The sequence below is a fragment of the Armigeres subalbatus genome, chromosome 3 (genome assembly GCF_024139115.2).
Source record: "Armigeres subalbatus isolate Guangzhou_Male chromosome 3, GZ_Asu_2, whole genome shotgun sequence".
In the NCBI taxonomy this organism is placed as follows: domain Eukaryota; kingdom Metazoa; phylum Arthropoda; class Insecta; order Diptera; family Culicidae; genus Armigeres; species Armigeres subalbatus.
The window spans coordinates 409,704,322-409,718,899 of record NC_085141.1 but is presented as its reverse complement, the minus strand read 5'-3'; the positions used below and the strand labels follow the sequence as shown (position 1 = coordinate 409,718,899).

General features: G+C 39.4%; 1 protein-coding gene across 2 annotated transcripts in view; it reads left to right on the top strand.

Moving 5' to 3' along the window:
- LOC134227150 (fez family zinc finger protein erm) overlaps positions 1-10,083 on the top strand; it is a 38,668-nt gene extending 28,585 nt beyond the window's left edge. For both annotated transcript variants that reach the window (XM_062708451.1, XM_062708450.1), the window contains exons 3-5: positions 8,613-8,971; positions 9,035-9,119; positions 9,186-10,083. In XM_062708451.1, the coding sequence (XP_062564435.1) occupies positions 8,613-8,971; positions 9,035-9,119; positions 9,186-9,493 (752 nt within the window). In that variant the 3' untranslated portion in view covers positions 9,494-10,083. The remainder of the gene's footprint in view (positions 1-8,612; positions 8,972-9,034; positions 9,120-9,185) is intronic.
- Positions 10,084-14,578: the final 4,495 nt, after the last annotated feature.

Below are 14,578 nucleotides of genomic sequence, written 5' to 3'. Positions count from 1 at the left end.
TTTTGTTCGGCAAACGTTTGTCAATATCTGTTCAACTCTTTGAGACAATAATATCAACACTTATCTGTAAATATTACTATTTTTACAGAATACATGAAAATTGCACATAAAATGCACTTTGATGCTTATTTGACCCCAAAATCCCTTAAATTTCCAACTTTTACCAACAAAATATATTTAGTGCGCTTCTGTGGATCCACAGTGAAGAGATAAACACAATTTTAGAACAATGTCTTAAAGATAAAATGACAAATAGTTTGGAAACTCGCGATATATGGGGCATTAGGGCAAAACGAGCTCGATAACTACATACAGAAGCGTTCCACGTCCATGAAACAGCACTCACTGAATTCTTTGCAAAATTCCCTTTCGAATAAGCTCTTGATCTCTTCTGTAAGTTGTTCGTGAAGAAAGTTATCAATTTTTTCCACCTTTGGAATCGAATTTCCCCATTGTGCAATGGTGTGGTCATTGCTCCCCTACTAGGTAAGATATGTTTGAGGTGATTGGAGAAAAGAAGCGGAATAAGGCAAAAAAGAATGATAAGCCTATGATCAACTAGAACGGCAAAAAAAAAATGATAAGCCAAAATAAGTGAGCGCAAAAGAAAATGGTAAGCCTCAGTTAAAAAAGAAATGGCAAAAAAATATGATAAGCCTAAGTACGTCAGTGGCAAAAAGAAAGATAAGCCGCAAACAGCAAGCAAAATGGCAAAAAATTCAAGGTAAGCCATTGAATATAACTGGCAAAAAAAAGGTAAGCCTCATATTAGAAGTGAAAATGGCAAAAAATTATGGTAAGCCATTAAGCGAAATTATGAGAGAAAACAATATTGAGAAAGACATATTTGAAAGATCACTGATTCAATTTTGTAGTTTGTCTATCATCTGGAAGTTGAAGAGTGAAATGTTGTTGGACATAAATTTTCGAAATAAAACAGTATATATTAGCAGGATAATTATTTTTTATTTAAGGTTCGGAGTTTTTATGAATCTGACAAATATTTTTAGTATTTTAATGTTGGCGTAAACGATAACAAACTCAAGCTGGTGTTTGAGGGTTATGATTCTACGGATGGTGATACTAGTGTTGTGTTCGTCTGATCAGCTTGAAACATGAGTTTGGTTAAATATCTCGGAAATCGGAAAGTTTTTTCACAAAGTTGAAACCATTGAATTAAAGATCAGTTTAGTTTGAAATTTATTCTCTTGGCGGCACTAGCTTGGATGAGACTGCAAATTATGTTGAACATTTGGCGATTTAAGAGTTCAAGAATGTTGTTGTTTTCCACAAAGTTATTCAGGCAGTCACCACTTTACTATACTTTTAACTTGAAGATCAGTTTAGATTTAAATTCATTCGTTGGGCGGCACAAGTGTGTATGATAATGCCTCATATGTTGAATATCTCAAAATTTTTGGCTTTAAAATGTTTCCATTGCTCACATAGTTATTCAAAGACCTATTGCGCGGAATTCATCTACTTGACGGCGCTGTTGTGCATGAGACTGCTAATTATCTTGAATATCTTGAACATTCTCACTTTTAGAATGTTTCTGTTTCAAAAATTTGTTCAGGCAACTAAATGCATTAGGTGCACACTCGGATTTTACATTAGGCTATTCTAGGGTTGAATATCTCAAAATGTCTGAGTTAATGAATGTTGTCACTGTCAGCAAAGTTTTTAAGAAAGTCAAACTAATTAACAAGAAGAGCTTTAACACTAATTTAGTACTCGAACTCATGTTTTCAAAGTATGTTGTTTTTAGAACGTGTCTTCTATTCATGTAACATATGACATAACAAGTACTATACAGATTCAATTTAACAGGGAAAGAGTAGAGAAGGCGAATATTGTGGGGTATTCAATGAGCTCGAAATAATTGATTGAATTTTGGGTAGTATTATTGGTTTGATTTATCAGACTATGTTGCTATTCCATGATAACAGTGTAAGCAAAATACAAGGTTCCTAATGATGGTAGGATGTGAGAAAGCTGTCATTAATTTTTGGCGGAAATCATCAGAATTATCCATGTATCCAAATCAATACCACTCGAAAACAAAGAATTTGTGCGCTAATTGTTTTATTTCTCATTTTTGTGATTTTTTCAGCAGTGAGCACGCCGGAAAACAACAAAACACGACACAAATTGAGCCTAAATTGCCTGTTTTGCGAATGTTATTGATATAGGAGCATGTTATTAATAATGGAACAGATACCCTACAAAAGCAAATGTGCTAGAAAGAGAAGATATACTCTGCAAAGGCGATATGGTGATAAAATGGAATTTTCTTAGGCATTCAGTGTTCGTTTCTTGAGGCAGAAGGATGCTGATTGTTTATCGGCGTCCGAAGCCTGTTTTCCACGTAAGAAGTGGACATTTTGGAATAGATTTGTTTGGCTACGACAATAAGAACAACTATTTTTTTTAAAAATAAGTAAAAGGCATGTGGGTGGACTTTATATATCAAGCGAAAGGTTTTACTTCCTGCTCCTTAGAACAGCTGTGAAAATCACATTAAAATTTGTTATTATCCTCAAAATTGATTAATCCATAATAGGAACGCATGCACCAGTTGTGGCACTATTCTTAATTTTGGTTCCTTATTTGGCAAATCCCATTGTTTTCTTATGGGACTGGCCAAATTGAGACCACTAGTGCGACTACTGGTGCAAAGGACGTTAAAAATTAAGCGAAATCATTTTTTACAATTATGCTTTGCTTGTTTTGGGGGAAATGAAAGGTGCTATCGTGTCATATGAATATGCTTTATTGATGTGAACTTGGTCTGCGATGATTTGATTGGTCATTTGGCATAAAAAGCACTAGTGCGACAACTGGTGCTATAGCCACAACTGGTACACCTAGCCTATATTTTTTTAGGTCCCACTTGCCCCGGGGTACCTTATTCGATTGGGTTGTTTAATAATGCACGAGTAAGGCACAATCACTGCTAGGTGGATCAATCTGGGTTTTTTGTTTTCGATTTTTAAAATAGTTAGAGGCTTCTTCGGGAAATAAGCCAAAAAATCGACTGAGATAATAAAACGAGACACAATACGGGATAAGATTCATTAAAATTTATGATAGAATACTAAGTTAAAAAGCAGACCAAGTTCCAGTTGGAATGTAGAGCCATTGAGAAGAAAAAGTGAAAAGTAAAATTCGAGTTGAAGAATGAAGATACAATGTCTGCTGCAAATCCTACTCATGTTCATTGAATAAGATCAGTTCGTAAATAAGGAACAAATACGTTAGTAATTACTGTTGTTTCTCAATAATATTTGTCCTCATAGTAAAACATACCCTAAGATATAAGAATCCTGTTGCTATAACTATATAAACAATAATTACTCCAATTTCTTTGATCTAACGGCCGAATAGGTCAATAATCAACATTTGGTCAACTGCACAACACAAATAAGCTCATATGTTGCTATGTTTGATTAGGCTTACGACTTTCTAACTGCAAACTGTTGGGCTTTACACCATTTATTAGATTTTGTAGCCACAATAATTGATGCTGAACGCCAATTCAATTTAAATTTCTTGAGGTTTTGCAAAGATGTCCATATCTCTGCGTATTCTTGGAAGATTCTCGATCTGCTAGCTGCATTGAATACAAATTAGTTCTAGTTTCTGGGAAAGCATAAAACATAATGGAAGTAAACATCACAAAAAAAGACAAGCACAAGAACAAATGCCTTTTTAACATACCATCGGAACATCTCCGGTGCCCATCGACCGATCTGAGATTTGGAATAGGGACAGAACACTAGAAAAGTGTTAACTTCTGATGGTCCCGGTTTTATCAAACAACGGATTAAGTATTTGCAAAGTTATGCTGATCTGAATGTTGACAAAATTTTGCCTATCTAAACCTTTTTATCTAACCCCTGTTGTAGTATTAACTCGTTTTATAAAAACCCTGATTAATCCACCTAGCGGTGTTGATGCCTTTCTCGTACAGAAAAAATATTGAACCCCCCTTAGAAATCAAAATTGAAATAACCCGTGTAGGCTCATGTTTCGTCCGATTGCCATGAAATTTTCAGGGAAGAAGCGTCATCATGTCTATTTGACATGATTTGACCATGATCAGGTTCCCGGAAACACTTACGGACGAGGCCAATGTGTCCAAAACCTCTCAAAAAATCATGTGTTGTGCGTGTATTTGAATATCATGGAGTTTGATATGTCGCAAGATGGGTTTCGGTGGTAATCAAAATTTGTCCACTTCCCTGAGGGAACCAGGTTCCTGGGAACACTTCCGGACGTGGCCAATGTGTCCAAAACCTCTCAGAAACTCATCTATTGAGCTTGTCTTTCAATATCATGGAGTTTGGCATACCGCAAGATGGACTCCGGAGCTAATCGAAATATGTCCGCTTCCCTGAAGGAACCAGGCTCCCGGGAACACTTCCGGACGTGGCCAATGCGTCCAAAATCACTCAAAAACTCATCTATTGAGCTTGTCTTTCAAAACCATGGAGTTTGATGTGTCGCAAGATGGGTTTCGGTGCTTATCGAAATTTGTCCGCTTCCCTGAGGGAACCAGGTTCCCGGGAACACTTCCGGACGTGGCCAATGTGTCCAAAACCTCTCAAAAACCCATCTATTGAGCTTGTCTTTCAAAATCATGGAGTTTGATATGTCGCAAGATGGGTTTTGGTGCTAGGCAAGATTTGTCCACTTTCTTGAGGGATTCAGGTTCCCGTGAACACTTCCGGAATCCGGATGTGGCCAATGTGTCCAAAACCTCTCAAAACCACATCTACTGAGCTTGTCTTTCAAAACCATGGAGTTTGATGTGTCGCAAGATTGGTTTTGGTGCTAATCAAAATTTGTCCACTTCTCTGAGGGAACCAGGCCCCCGGGAACACTTCCGAACGTGGCCACTGTGTCCAAAACCTCTCAAAAACTCATCTATTGAGCTTGTATTTTAAAATCATGGAGTTTGATATCTCGCAAGATGGGTTTTGGTGCTAGGCAAGATTTGTCCACTTTCTTGAGAGAACCAGGTTCCTGGGAACATTTCCCGATGTGGCCAATGTGTCCAAAATCTCTAAAAAAAAACCATTCATTGAGCTTGTCTTTCAAAATCATGGAGTTTGGTGTGTCGCAAGATGGGTTTCGGTCCTAATCGAAATTTGTCCACTTCCTTGAGGGAACCAGGTTCCCGGGAACACTTCCGAACGTGGCCAATGTGTCCAAAACCTCCCAAAAACTCATCTATTAGCATTGTCTTCCAAAACCATGAAGTTTGATATGTCCCAAGACTGGGTTGTGTCCATTTGAAAAGTGTCTACCACCCCAGGGATACCCCAGGGAACCAGGTTCCCGGAACATCCACAACCATGTCCTGGTGATTCAAATATATCAAAACTAACTTCTGATGCTGGTCAATGATGATCGACCACGTTTGCATCAGCATTCTGGTCACTTTTGTTCATTTATTAATGGTTTTAAAAAAACGACTTGTTTTTGACTGCATCTGATCCAGGACCCCCCCCTTAATAAATCCAGCCGGATTGGCACCATGGTCAAATCAAATCATGTACCAAAAAAAACATGATAACGCGTCTTCCCTGAAAATTTCATGACAATCGGACGAAAAATGAGCCTACACGGGTTATTTCAATTTTGATTTCTAGGTCAGACCGAAACGGGTTAAAAATATGAGTGAGTCTTTTTAGCGTGTTTTGAGCATAAGAAATAGTATTTTGGCCATAACTTCTGGTCCCATAGTCCGATTTGGCCAATTTTTAAAGCAAACTATGGAACAGGATTCCTTGCGAGTAATTCGGTAAATGCTAAGTTTCAAAAAGTGTGTCTACAAAATTGTGTACACATACACATACATACAAACATACACACAAACAGACATCAACTCAATTCGTCGAGCTGAATCGATTGGTATATAACACTATAGGTCTCCGAGCCTTCTATCAAAAGTTTGCACCGCAGCTTCAAACTAACATACCAGGTTTTTTTTTACGTCGCTCCATGCACCGCGTAAAAAAAAAACCGCGTAAAAAAAACGCGTTATTCAAAAAAAAACGACGTAAAAACCGCGCTTTTTTTTAAAAAAAAACGAAGTAAAAAAACCTATTGGGGGACTTAGAAAATTTTATATGTTGGTGCCTACTGGGGACTTTTAATTTGGGAAATTTTAAATTGGTACTTATAATGGACGGGGCTTCTACCTATTTGTTCGCTAGGTGTTGTTTGTAGGTCATAGTACGCGTGATATGGTACATGGTTTTTGTAATATGAAACCAAAAATGTGTTCCGATCTATGCTCAAGCTCATCCAAGAATCTCCTGAAATAAGGCCTTGAGATCTATGGAATAAGGCCTTGAGATCTATAAAGATCTGTCCTCTTGTTTCAAATATGGTACTTGCTCTGTGTGACTCATAGAATAGATTGTGTTCAAAGCCTAAGTTATTGGTCATCCAAAAAAAGGATGACCAATAACTTAGGCTTTGAACACAATCTATTCTAGGAGTCACACAGAGCATGTACCATATTTGAAACAGGCTAATAGATCTTTGGTTACGCGTATAGATCTAAAGGCCTTACTTCGGAATCTTTTTGGATGATCAATAACTTATGCTTTGAACACAAGCTATTCTATGAGTCATGCAGAGCATGTACCATATTTGAAACATGCGTACAGATCTTCGGATACGCGTGTAGATCTAAAGGCCTTGCTTCGGGATTTTTTTTTTGGATGACCAATAACTTAGGCTTTGAACACAATTTATTCTGAGTTACACAGAGCATGTACCATATTTGACACAGGCTGTTGGATCTTTGGTTATGCGTGTAGATCTAAAGGCCTTGCTTCGGGATTTTTTTTGGATGATCAATAACTTATGCTTTGAACACAATCTATTCTATGAACCACACAGAGCATGCACCATATTTGAAACAGGCGGATAGATCTTTGATTACGCGTATAGATCTAAAGGCCTTACTTTGGGATTTTTTTTGATGGCCAAGAACTTAGGTTTTGAACACAATCTATTATATGAGTCACACAGAGCATGTACCATATTTCAAACAGTCGGATAGATCTTTGGTTACGCGTGTAGATCTAAAGGCCTTGCTTCGTATTTTTTTGGATGACCAAAAACTTATGCTTTGACCACAATCTATTCTATGAATCACACAGAGCATGCACTATATTTGAAACAGTCGGATAGATCTTTGGTTACGCGTATAGATCTAAAGGGCTTACTTCGGATTTTTTTTGGATGATCAATAACTTATGCTTTGAACACAATCTATTCTATAAGTCACGCAGAGCTTGTACCATATTTGAAACAGGTGGACAGATCTTTGGTTACGCGTGTAGATCTAAAGGCCTTGCTTCGGGATTTTTTTGGATGACCAATAACTTAGGCTTTGAACACAATTTATTATATGAGTTACACAGAGCATGTACCATATTTGAAACAGGCGGACGGATCTTTGGTTACGCGTGTAGATCTAAAGGCCTTGCTTCGGGATTTTTTTGGATGATCAATAACTTATGCTTTGAACACAATCTATTCTATGAACCACACAGAGCATGCACCATATTTGAAGCAGGCGGATAGATCTTTGGTTACGCATGTAGATCTCAAGGCCTTACTTCGGAAGTTTTCTGGATGACCAAGAACTTATGCTTTGAACACAATCTTTTCTATGAGTCACACAGAGCATGCACCATATTTGAAACAGGCGGATAGATCTTTGGTTACGCGTGTAGATCTAAAGGCCTTGCTTCGGGATTTTTTTGGATGACCAATAACTTAGGCTTTGAACACAATTTATTCTATGAGTTACACAGAGCATGTACCATATTTGAAACAGGCGGACGGATCTTTGGTTACGCGTGTAGATCTAAAGGCCTTGCTTCGGGATTTTTTTGGATGATCAATAACTTATGCTTTGAACACAATCTATTCTATGAACCACACAGAGCATGCACCATATTTGAAGCAGGCGGATAGATCTTTGGTTACGCGTGTAGATCTCAAAACCTTACTTCGGAAGTTTTCTGGATGACCAAGAACTTATGCTTTGAACACAATCTATTCTATGAACCACACAGAGCATGCACCATATTTGAAACAAGAGGACAGATCTTTATAGATCTCAAGGCCTTATTTCATAGATCTCAAGGCCTTATTTCAGGAGATTCTTGGAAGAGTTTGAGCATAGATCGGAAGACATTCCTGGTTTCATATCACAAAAACCATGTACCATATCACGATCCATACTAGCGTACTATGACCTACAAACAACAACTAGCAAACAAATAGGAAGAAGCTCCGTCCATTACCAATTTAAAATTTTCCCCAATCCCCAGTAGGCACCGACAAAAAAATATTCTAAGTCCCCAGTAAGCACCAACATTATAATACAAAATTCCCCCAATAGGATTTTTTTACGTCGTTTTTTTCAAATAGCGAGGTTTTTACGTCGTTTTTTTTTTAAATAACGCGGTTAAGTTTTACATCGGTACCGCGTCAAAATAACCGCGTAAAAAAGAACCGCGCAAAAAAAAACCGCGTAAAAAAAAACTTCAGTGTATTCGAACCCTTATTCTACTTTTCAGGACCCACTAGTACAGGAACGGTTAACGGTGCTACTTCTACCAATGGTGCCGGCAGCGGAGCCGAAAAGAAAAAGAAGAAAAAGAAAAAGAAGCCACCAAAGGAGCGGAAACCTCGCCCGAAACCGGGAGAAATCCAAGTCCGCACAGCGTTGGATGGCAGTCCACTGTTCCTGTGTCCAGAGTGCCAGATGGCGTACCCGGAGCGAGAGCTGCTGGAACAACACCTGATCGGGCACAACCTGGAACGCAGGTTCATTTGCGACATATGCAACGCAGCGCTCAAACGAAAGGATCACCTGACACGCCACAAACAGAGCCACAACCCGGAACGGCCGTTTGTTTGCACCATTTGCTTAAAGGTACGATTGTGAGATAGATTGGGTACGTTACGGGGACTTAATGCCATTCTTTTATGTTCATAGGCTTTCAAACGTAAGGAACAGCTAACTCTGCATATCGTCATACATTCTGGGGAGAAAAGACATATCTGTCAGGAATGTGGCAAAGGTGAGATGAAACTACGTCTAGCTCATGAGCGAGCCATTTTCTAATCGAACCATTTTCTTGTAACAGGTTTCTACCGCAAAGATCACCTCCGCAAGCACACCCGATCGCACATTGCCCGCCGATTGAAGGCCGAGCTACAGGCTCAGCAAGGCGGAGCTGAGAACGGTACGGCGGGGGGATCGTCCCGTGGCAACAAGAACAGCAGTCAAGCGAACAACCAACAACAGAATGCAGCTCAGCAACATCTACAGCAGCAACAGCAGGCACCTCCACAAGCACAAATTCAACTGCAAACGCAGGGCACAAATCAACCACCCCAGATGCAACCTCCGCAGTACCATCCCATCCCTCCAGCGGCGCAAATGATGGCTTGAAGGCTTTTTTAAAAACCGAAATTACTTAGATACATTTTTATTAGTCTCGAATTGGCTATTATCGAATAAGTGGAATTACTATCATGACTCTCTCGCTGCAACAGGCGAAGTTGGTAGGTTTCGTGCGGTTGTCGTGTTTTAAGTAGGTATTACTATCTCTGTCACTGTACTTATCTGTATCGATATATTTAATCATTGGCATGGAATTAGGCGTAGGAAGTTTGTGCAATTTCAATAGAAGTTAATTTATGTTAATTTCCCAATGATGTTGGAATATTCTTTGTTTTTTAGTTTATTTCATAATCTATATGTTCCTTGGTTATGATCTAGTCAAAATTTAGTATCCAAATTGAAAGAACACTGTTGATAATAGTTATGTAAAATATTGAATACGTTCAAAAGAAAAGCGCGCAATTATTTAGTCATTGCCAGAGGGCAGTAGTTCAAATGTTTCTTTATTAACCGCTTTTGTTCTAGGGTTGAGGGGCGTTATTGCACTTATACGAATACATAAACTTATGAACACTGACCTAATATTTAACTGATTAGAATGTAAGTTATCTATAACAAAAATATATGAAACAAAATAATCGCTTTCATTATTTTTAGAGAAAAATTTCCAAAAAAAAACGTTTACGGTAGATATTGTTATTCTAGAATCTAGATGAACAGCCTCATTATTAACATGTTGAAAAGATAGTTTCGAGGTAATCGTGTAAATCTGGTCATATTGTGAGGCGCAGTAGCACTGAAACTGGCAATATGACCGCCCCCATCCCCTAATGCTCAAGGACGATCCTCACGGAATCCAAATTTAAAAGTACTCGCGTTTTCTAGGGCAAACAAATCAATGCGGAAGCAACGCACAACTGTCATTTTTATTACATATTTCATGTTTGCTGCGTCGCAGCATGCGTGGAATAATAAAAATGACAATTTTTGCGTTGCTTGCGTATTGAATGTTGTGCCCTTGAAAACGCGAGTGCATTTAGTTTTGGATTCCGGGATGCTTGTCCTTAAGTTTCAGACGACCAGTGCCGAGGGTGTCAAATTCATTCCAGTTTGAAACAGGAGCACGCATGGTTGTGTTTTACGCTTGCGCTTCGGGAAAGTTTGTTCGTCCTTCTCTGTCCCTCCGCGGCACTGTGATCAATTCGACTCTCAGTTTCAACTGCTGGAGGTGCATGACTGTAATAAACTGCTGCAATTTTGAGCATGGCACCCGGAATTGCCATATGACAATCCATTGCTACAAGTGGGGCAACCCTCACCAAACCGACCAGTGCGACAAAATGGAGATAGCCGACCCCAAGTACGCCAATAATCAAGAAAAACATCGGGCCACAACAAAAACCTGTAAACCTTCTATCGCAGCTCTCCTAAAGAGGAATCGTGTTCCAGCGATCGACTGGCGGCTGCAGCACCATCAATTCAGGCTCAAGCATCACATGCTTCATCCACCAGGAAATAGCCCTCGCTTCCTCTCTCGATCTGGATTCCATCAGTGACCTCCGATAATGATACCAGCAAAGAAATTCGGAAACACATCATGGTAGGAAAATCGTACGTACTATGGACTCTGCAAATCGCTCCGATGGAATAGAGTTCATTGAATCGGCGAAAATCGGAAGACTACGGTGGGCCGGGCAGGTAGCCAGAATGTCGGACAATAACCCGGTGAAAATGGTTCTCGACAACCATCCGACGGGCACAAGAAGACGAGGTGCGCAGCGAGCAAGGTGGAAGACGATTTGCAGACCCTCCGCAGACTGCGGGGCTGGCGACATACAGCCATGGACCAAGTTGACTGGTGAAGACTTTTATTTAGCGCACAGGCCACTCCGGCCTTAGTTTGAGAAAAAAATAATAATAATGTTCATCTTTGAAAATGGCTGCTAGGGCGGGCCTGGTCAATGTCGTATCCGCGAAATTATGAAGGTAAAACCAAATCGTTCACAGAATGACGAGGTACTTGCAGGGCTGCTACAAACTGACTCAATTCAAATCCGCGAAATTCACGACTAACGAAATGAAATCCGCGACTACATAACCAAAAACGCGTCAAACAAAAATAATGGCACTTGTTATGAGACGAGTTTGTACAATCCCATTTAATTCCACCACTTAATTGTACCTTGACAGATACGTATTTCGACCTCAACAGTAGAGTCGTCTTAGGTACAATTAAGTGGTGGAATTAAATGGGATTGTTCAAACTCGTCTTATGACAAGTGAAGACATTCCACTAAAAAGCTCAAAATAATTTTCCTAACAAAAATAATAGCTTTATCATGTATAAAAATACATTTCAATGAAAAATTTCAATACTGTCAATAGAAAAAGTAAAATAATTTATGCCGTATACCCGAGCAAAGTCGGTTAACAAAATGAGAGCGAATTGATATTAAACTCTGCTGTTAAGATTATATTGAAAACAAAACTTGATGTCAATCATTCGTCATCGGAACATAATTTCAATATGCACTCCTCAGCTATCATAATGATAGCAACTTTACATCAAATTATGCTTGTATTATCTAGAGTTAGTTATTTATGAATATTAAAGGCAACCTGCATACAAAATATGCTGTTGTTGGTTTGAATGCTCATAAGAATTATTTGATTGAATACTCATTTTGTTGTCTTTGTGAGTTTGATTCCACAGTGTAAAAATATGCTCTCATTTCTGCTGTATTAATCGTTAATCCATACAAAACGAGATCAACTGGAGTAATCAAATAATTGACATCATAACATCAAATTTTGATTTCAAAGTTTGCTCGGGTAATGGTCTCGTGAATGGTAAAGCAGAAATAATTGTTGTCAAAGTCGTCATAAAGTACATGACGATTCATATCAAGATACATTATTTTATCAAATGATAAAACTCGTGAATAGGCTACGTTCGAACAGCCAAAATATTTGATGACTATTTCACAGTCAATTGAAGGGTTTCGAGGCCTGCAATTGCATGAATTTGACTCTAGTATGATAAGAACCGTTGCCGACTCCGAAATATTGGTGGAACCAAAGTGGGAACCCGCCAACTTCAAATTTCACACTTGAACTGACATCGTTCAAAGTAAGTTGTTCAGATGGCGTTGGTTAGCACGTAAATCACAATTTGGTAAATGATAGTCTTGAAGAGCAATAATTTAAAATGTGTTATTTAACTATTTAGAATCCCAGAGGACCAGACTTCCAAGAACTCGATTTTTTTAAACTGATTCTACAGACAGGTCCTGAAATCCTACCCAACAAAGCTTCAAGAACTCTCTGATAAATAGATGCAGAAGCAGATAGAAATGATTCTAAAGTCTGCCGAATTGGTCAATATACGGTGTGCTGTGCACAGCTCGCCGAAATAGGTTATCAATTCGTCAACCCGCAAAATCTTTTTTTTTTAATTTCATCAGTCCACATGAAGCAGCCGTAAACGTGCATGCGAACATGGAGATCCCAACTGGCGAATTGACGGCCTATATTAAATCATCAGAAAACATTCCTGGAGGAATTCCAGGGGGAACTGCCAGGGAGGAATTTTTGATTTTGTATTGTAATAGCTTTTTGATCTAAACAATAAAATTAATTGTTGAACAATTGTTATTCCAATTCAAATTATAAAATTATTGCTAGATCGACAATTAGCTTGAGCTTGAGCTTGAGCTTGATTGACTGCTCGTAGTTGCTACTCCATTATGACCAGATCAGCTGTTCTTGCACAGGGAACCAACAGATGTTTGCTTGGGACTAGCACACATCTTCAATGTACAAGTACTGGTGATCTCATTTGTTAGGTCATACTGGCGCCTGCCACGTCAGAATGCAAGTCAATGTAGGGAAAGGGGAGGAAATGATGATGCAATAACTCGCCCACTGCAAGCCGAATATACCTCTGCACTTGCCACGAGTTCATGCGGAATTTGTTGGAATTTCTGGGTTAGGTTTGAGAGGCAGAGGTCCGTCTTGGTTAACGAGCTGCCAATGTGATAGATAAGAGAAGGTAACTGATGGAATTTCTAATTGGATGTAGGAAACGAGCTCTATAGTTCATTTCCAATTCTAGCAGATTACTGTTAGAATACTCAAGTTGAAGGTAAAGGAATAGTAATGGAAACGGTATGGAAGTCCATTTCCAGTTCTAGCGATTGCTAGAACATGAGAAATAAAGAGAAAGATACAAAGTAGGAGAATGGAACGGACCTGGGATTGATCCCACGACCTCCTGCGTATGAGGCAGAAGCAGTAGTCATATGACTACCAAGCCCGCTGTTATAAAATTATTGCTAGATCGATAAATGACCAATTATTGGACAAACCTTCGGAAGAATTTCTAAACAAAACTCCGGAGGACGAACTTTCGGAGAAAATCCTGGATTATCTTGTAGAAGAAATATTAAAAAAACTGAACGAACTTCCGGTGGAACAAAGGAAGCTCCGGAAGAATTCATCCGGAGAAATTACTGGAACTTCAGGGGAATCCCTTGAAGAACTTCGTGAGGAATTCCTGGAGGAACTTCGTGAGGAATTCCTGGAGGAACTTCCGGAGAAATTTCTGGAGGAACTTTCGAAGGAATTTCTGGAGGAACTTCCGGAGGAATTCCTGGTGGAACTTCGGGAGGAATTTCCGGAGGAATTCCTGGAGGAACTTCCGGAGGAATTCCTGGAGGAACTTCCGGAGGAATTCCTGGAGGAACTACCGGAGGAATTTCTGGAGGAACTTCCGGAGGAATTTCTGAAGGAACTTCCGGATGAATTCCTGAAGGAACTTCCGGAGGAATTCCTGGAGGAACTTCCGGAGGAATTCCTGGAGGAACTTCCGGAGGTATTCCTGGAGGAACTTCCGGAGGAATTCTCGGAGGAACTTCCGGAGGAATTCCCGGAGGAACTTCCGAAGAGATTCCTCGAGGAACTTCCGGAGGAATCCCTGGAGGAACTTCCGGAGGAATTCCTGGAGGAACTTCCGGAGGAATTCCTGGAGGAACTTCCGGAGGAATTCTTGGAGGAACTTCCGGAGGAATTCCTGGAGGAACTTCCGGAAGAATTCTTGGAGGAGCTTCCGGAAGAATTCCTGGAGGAATTTCC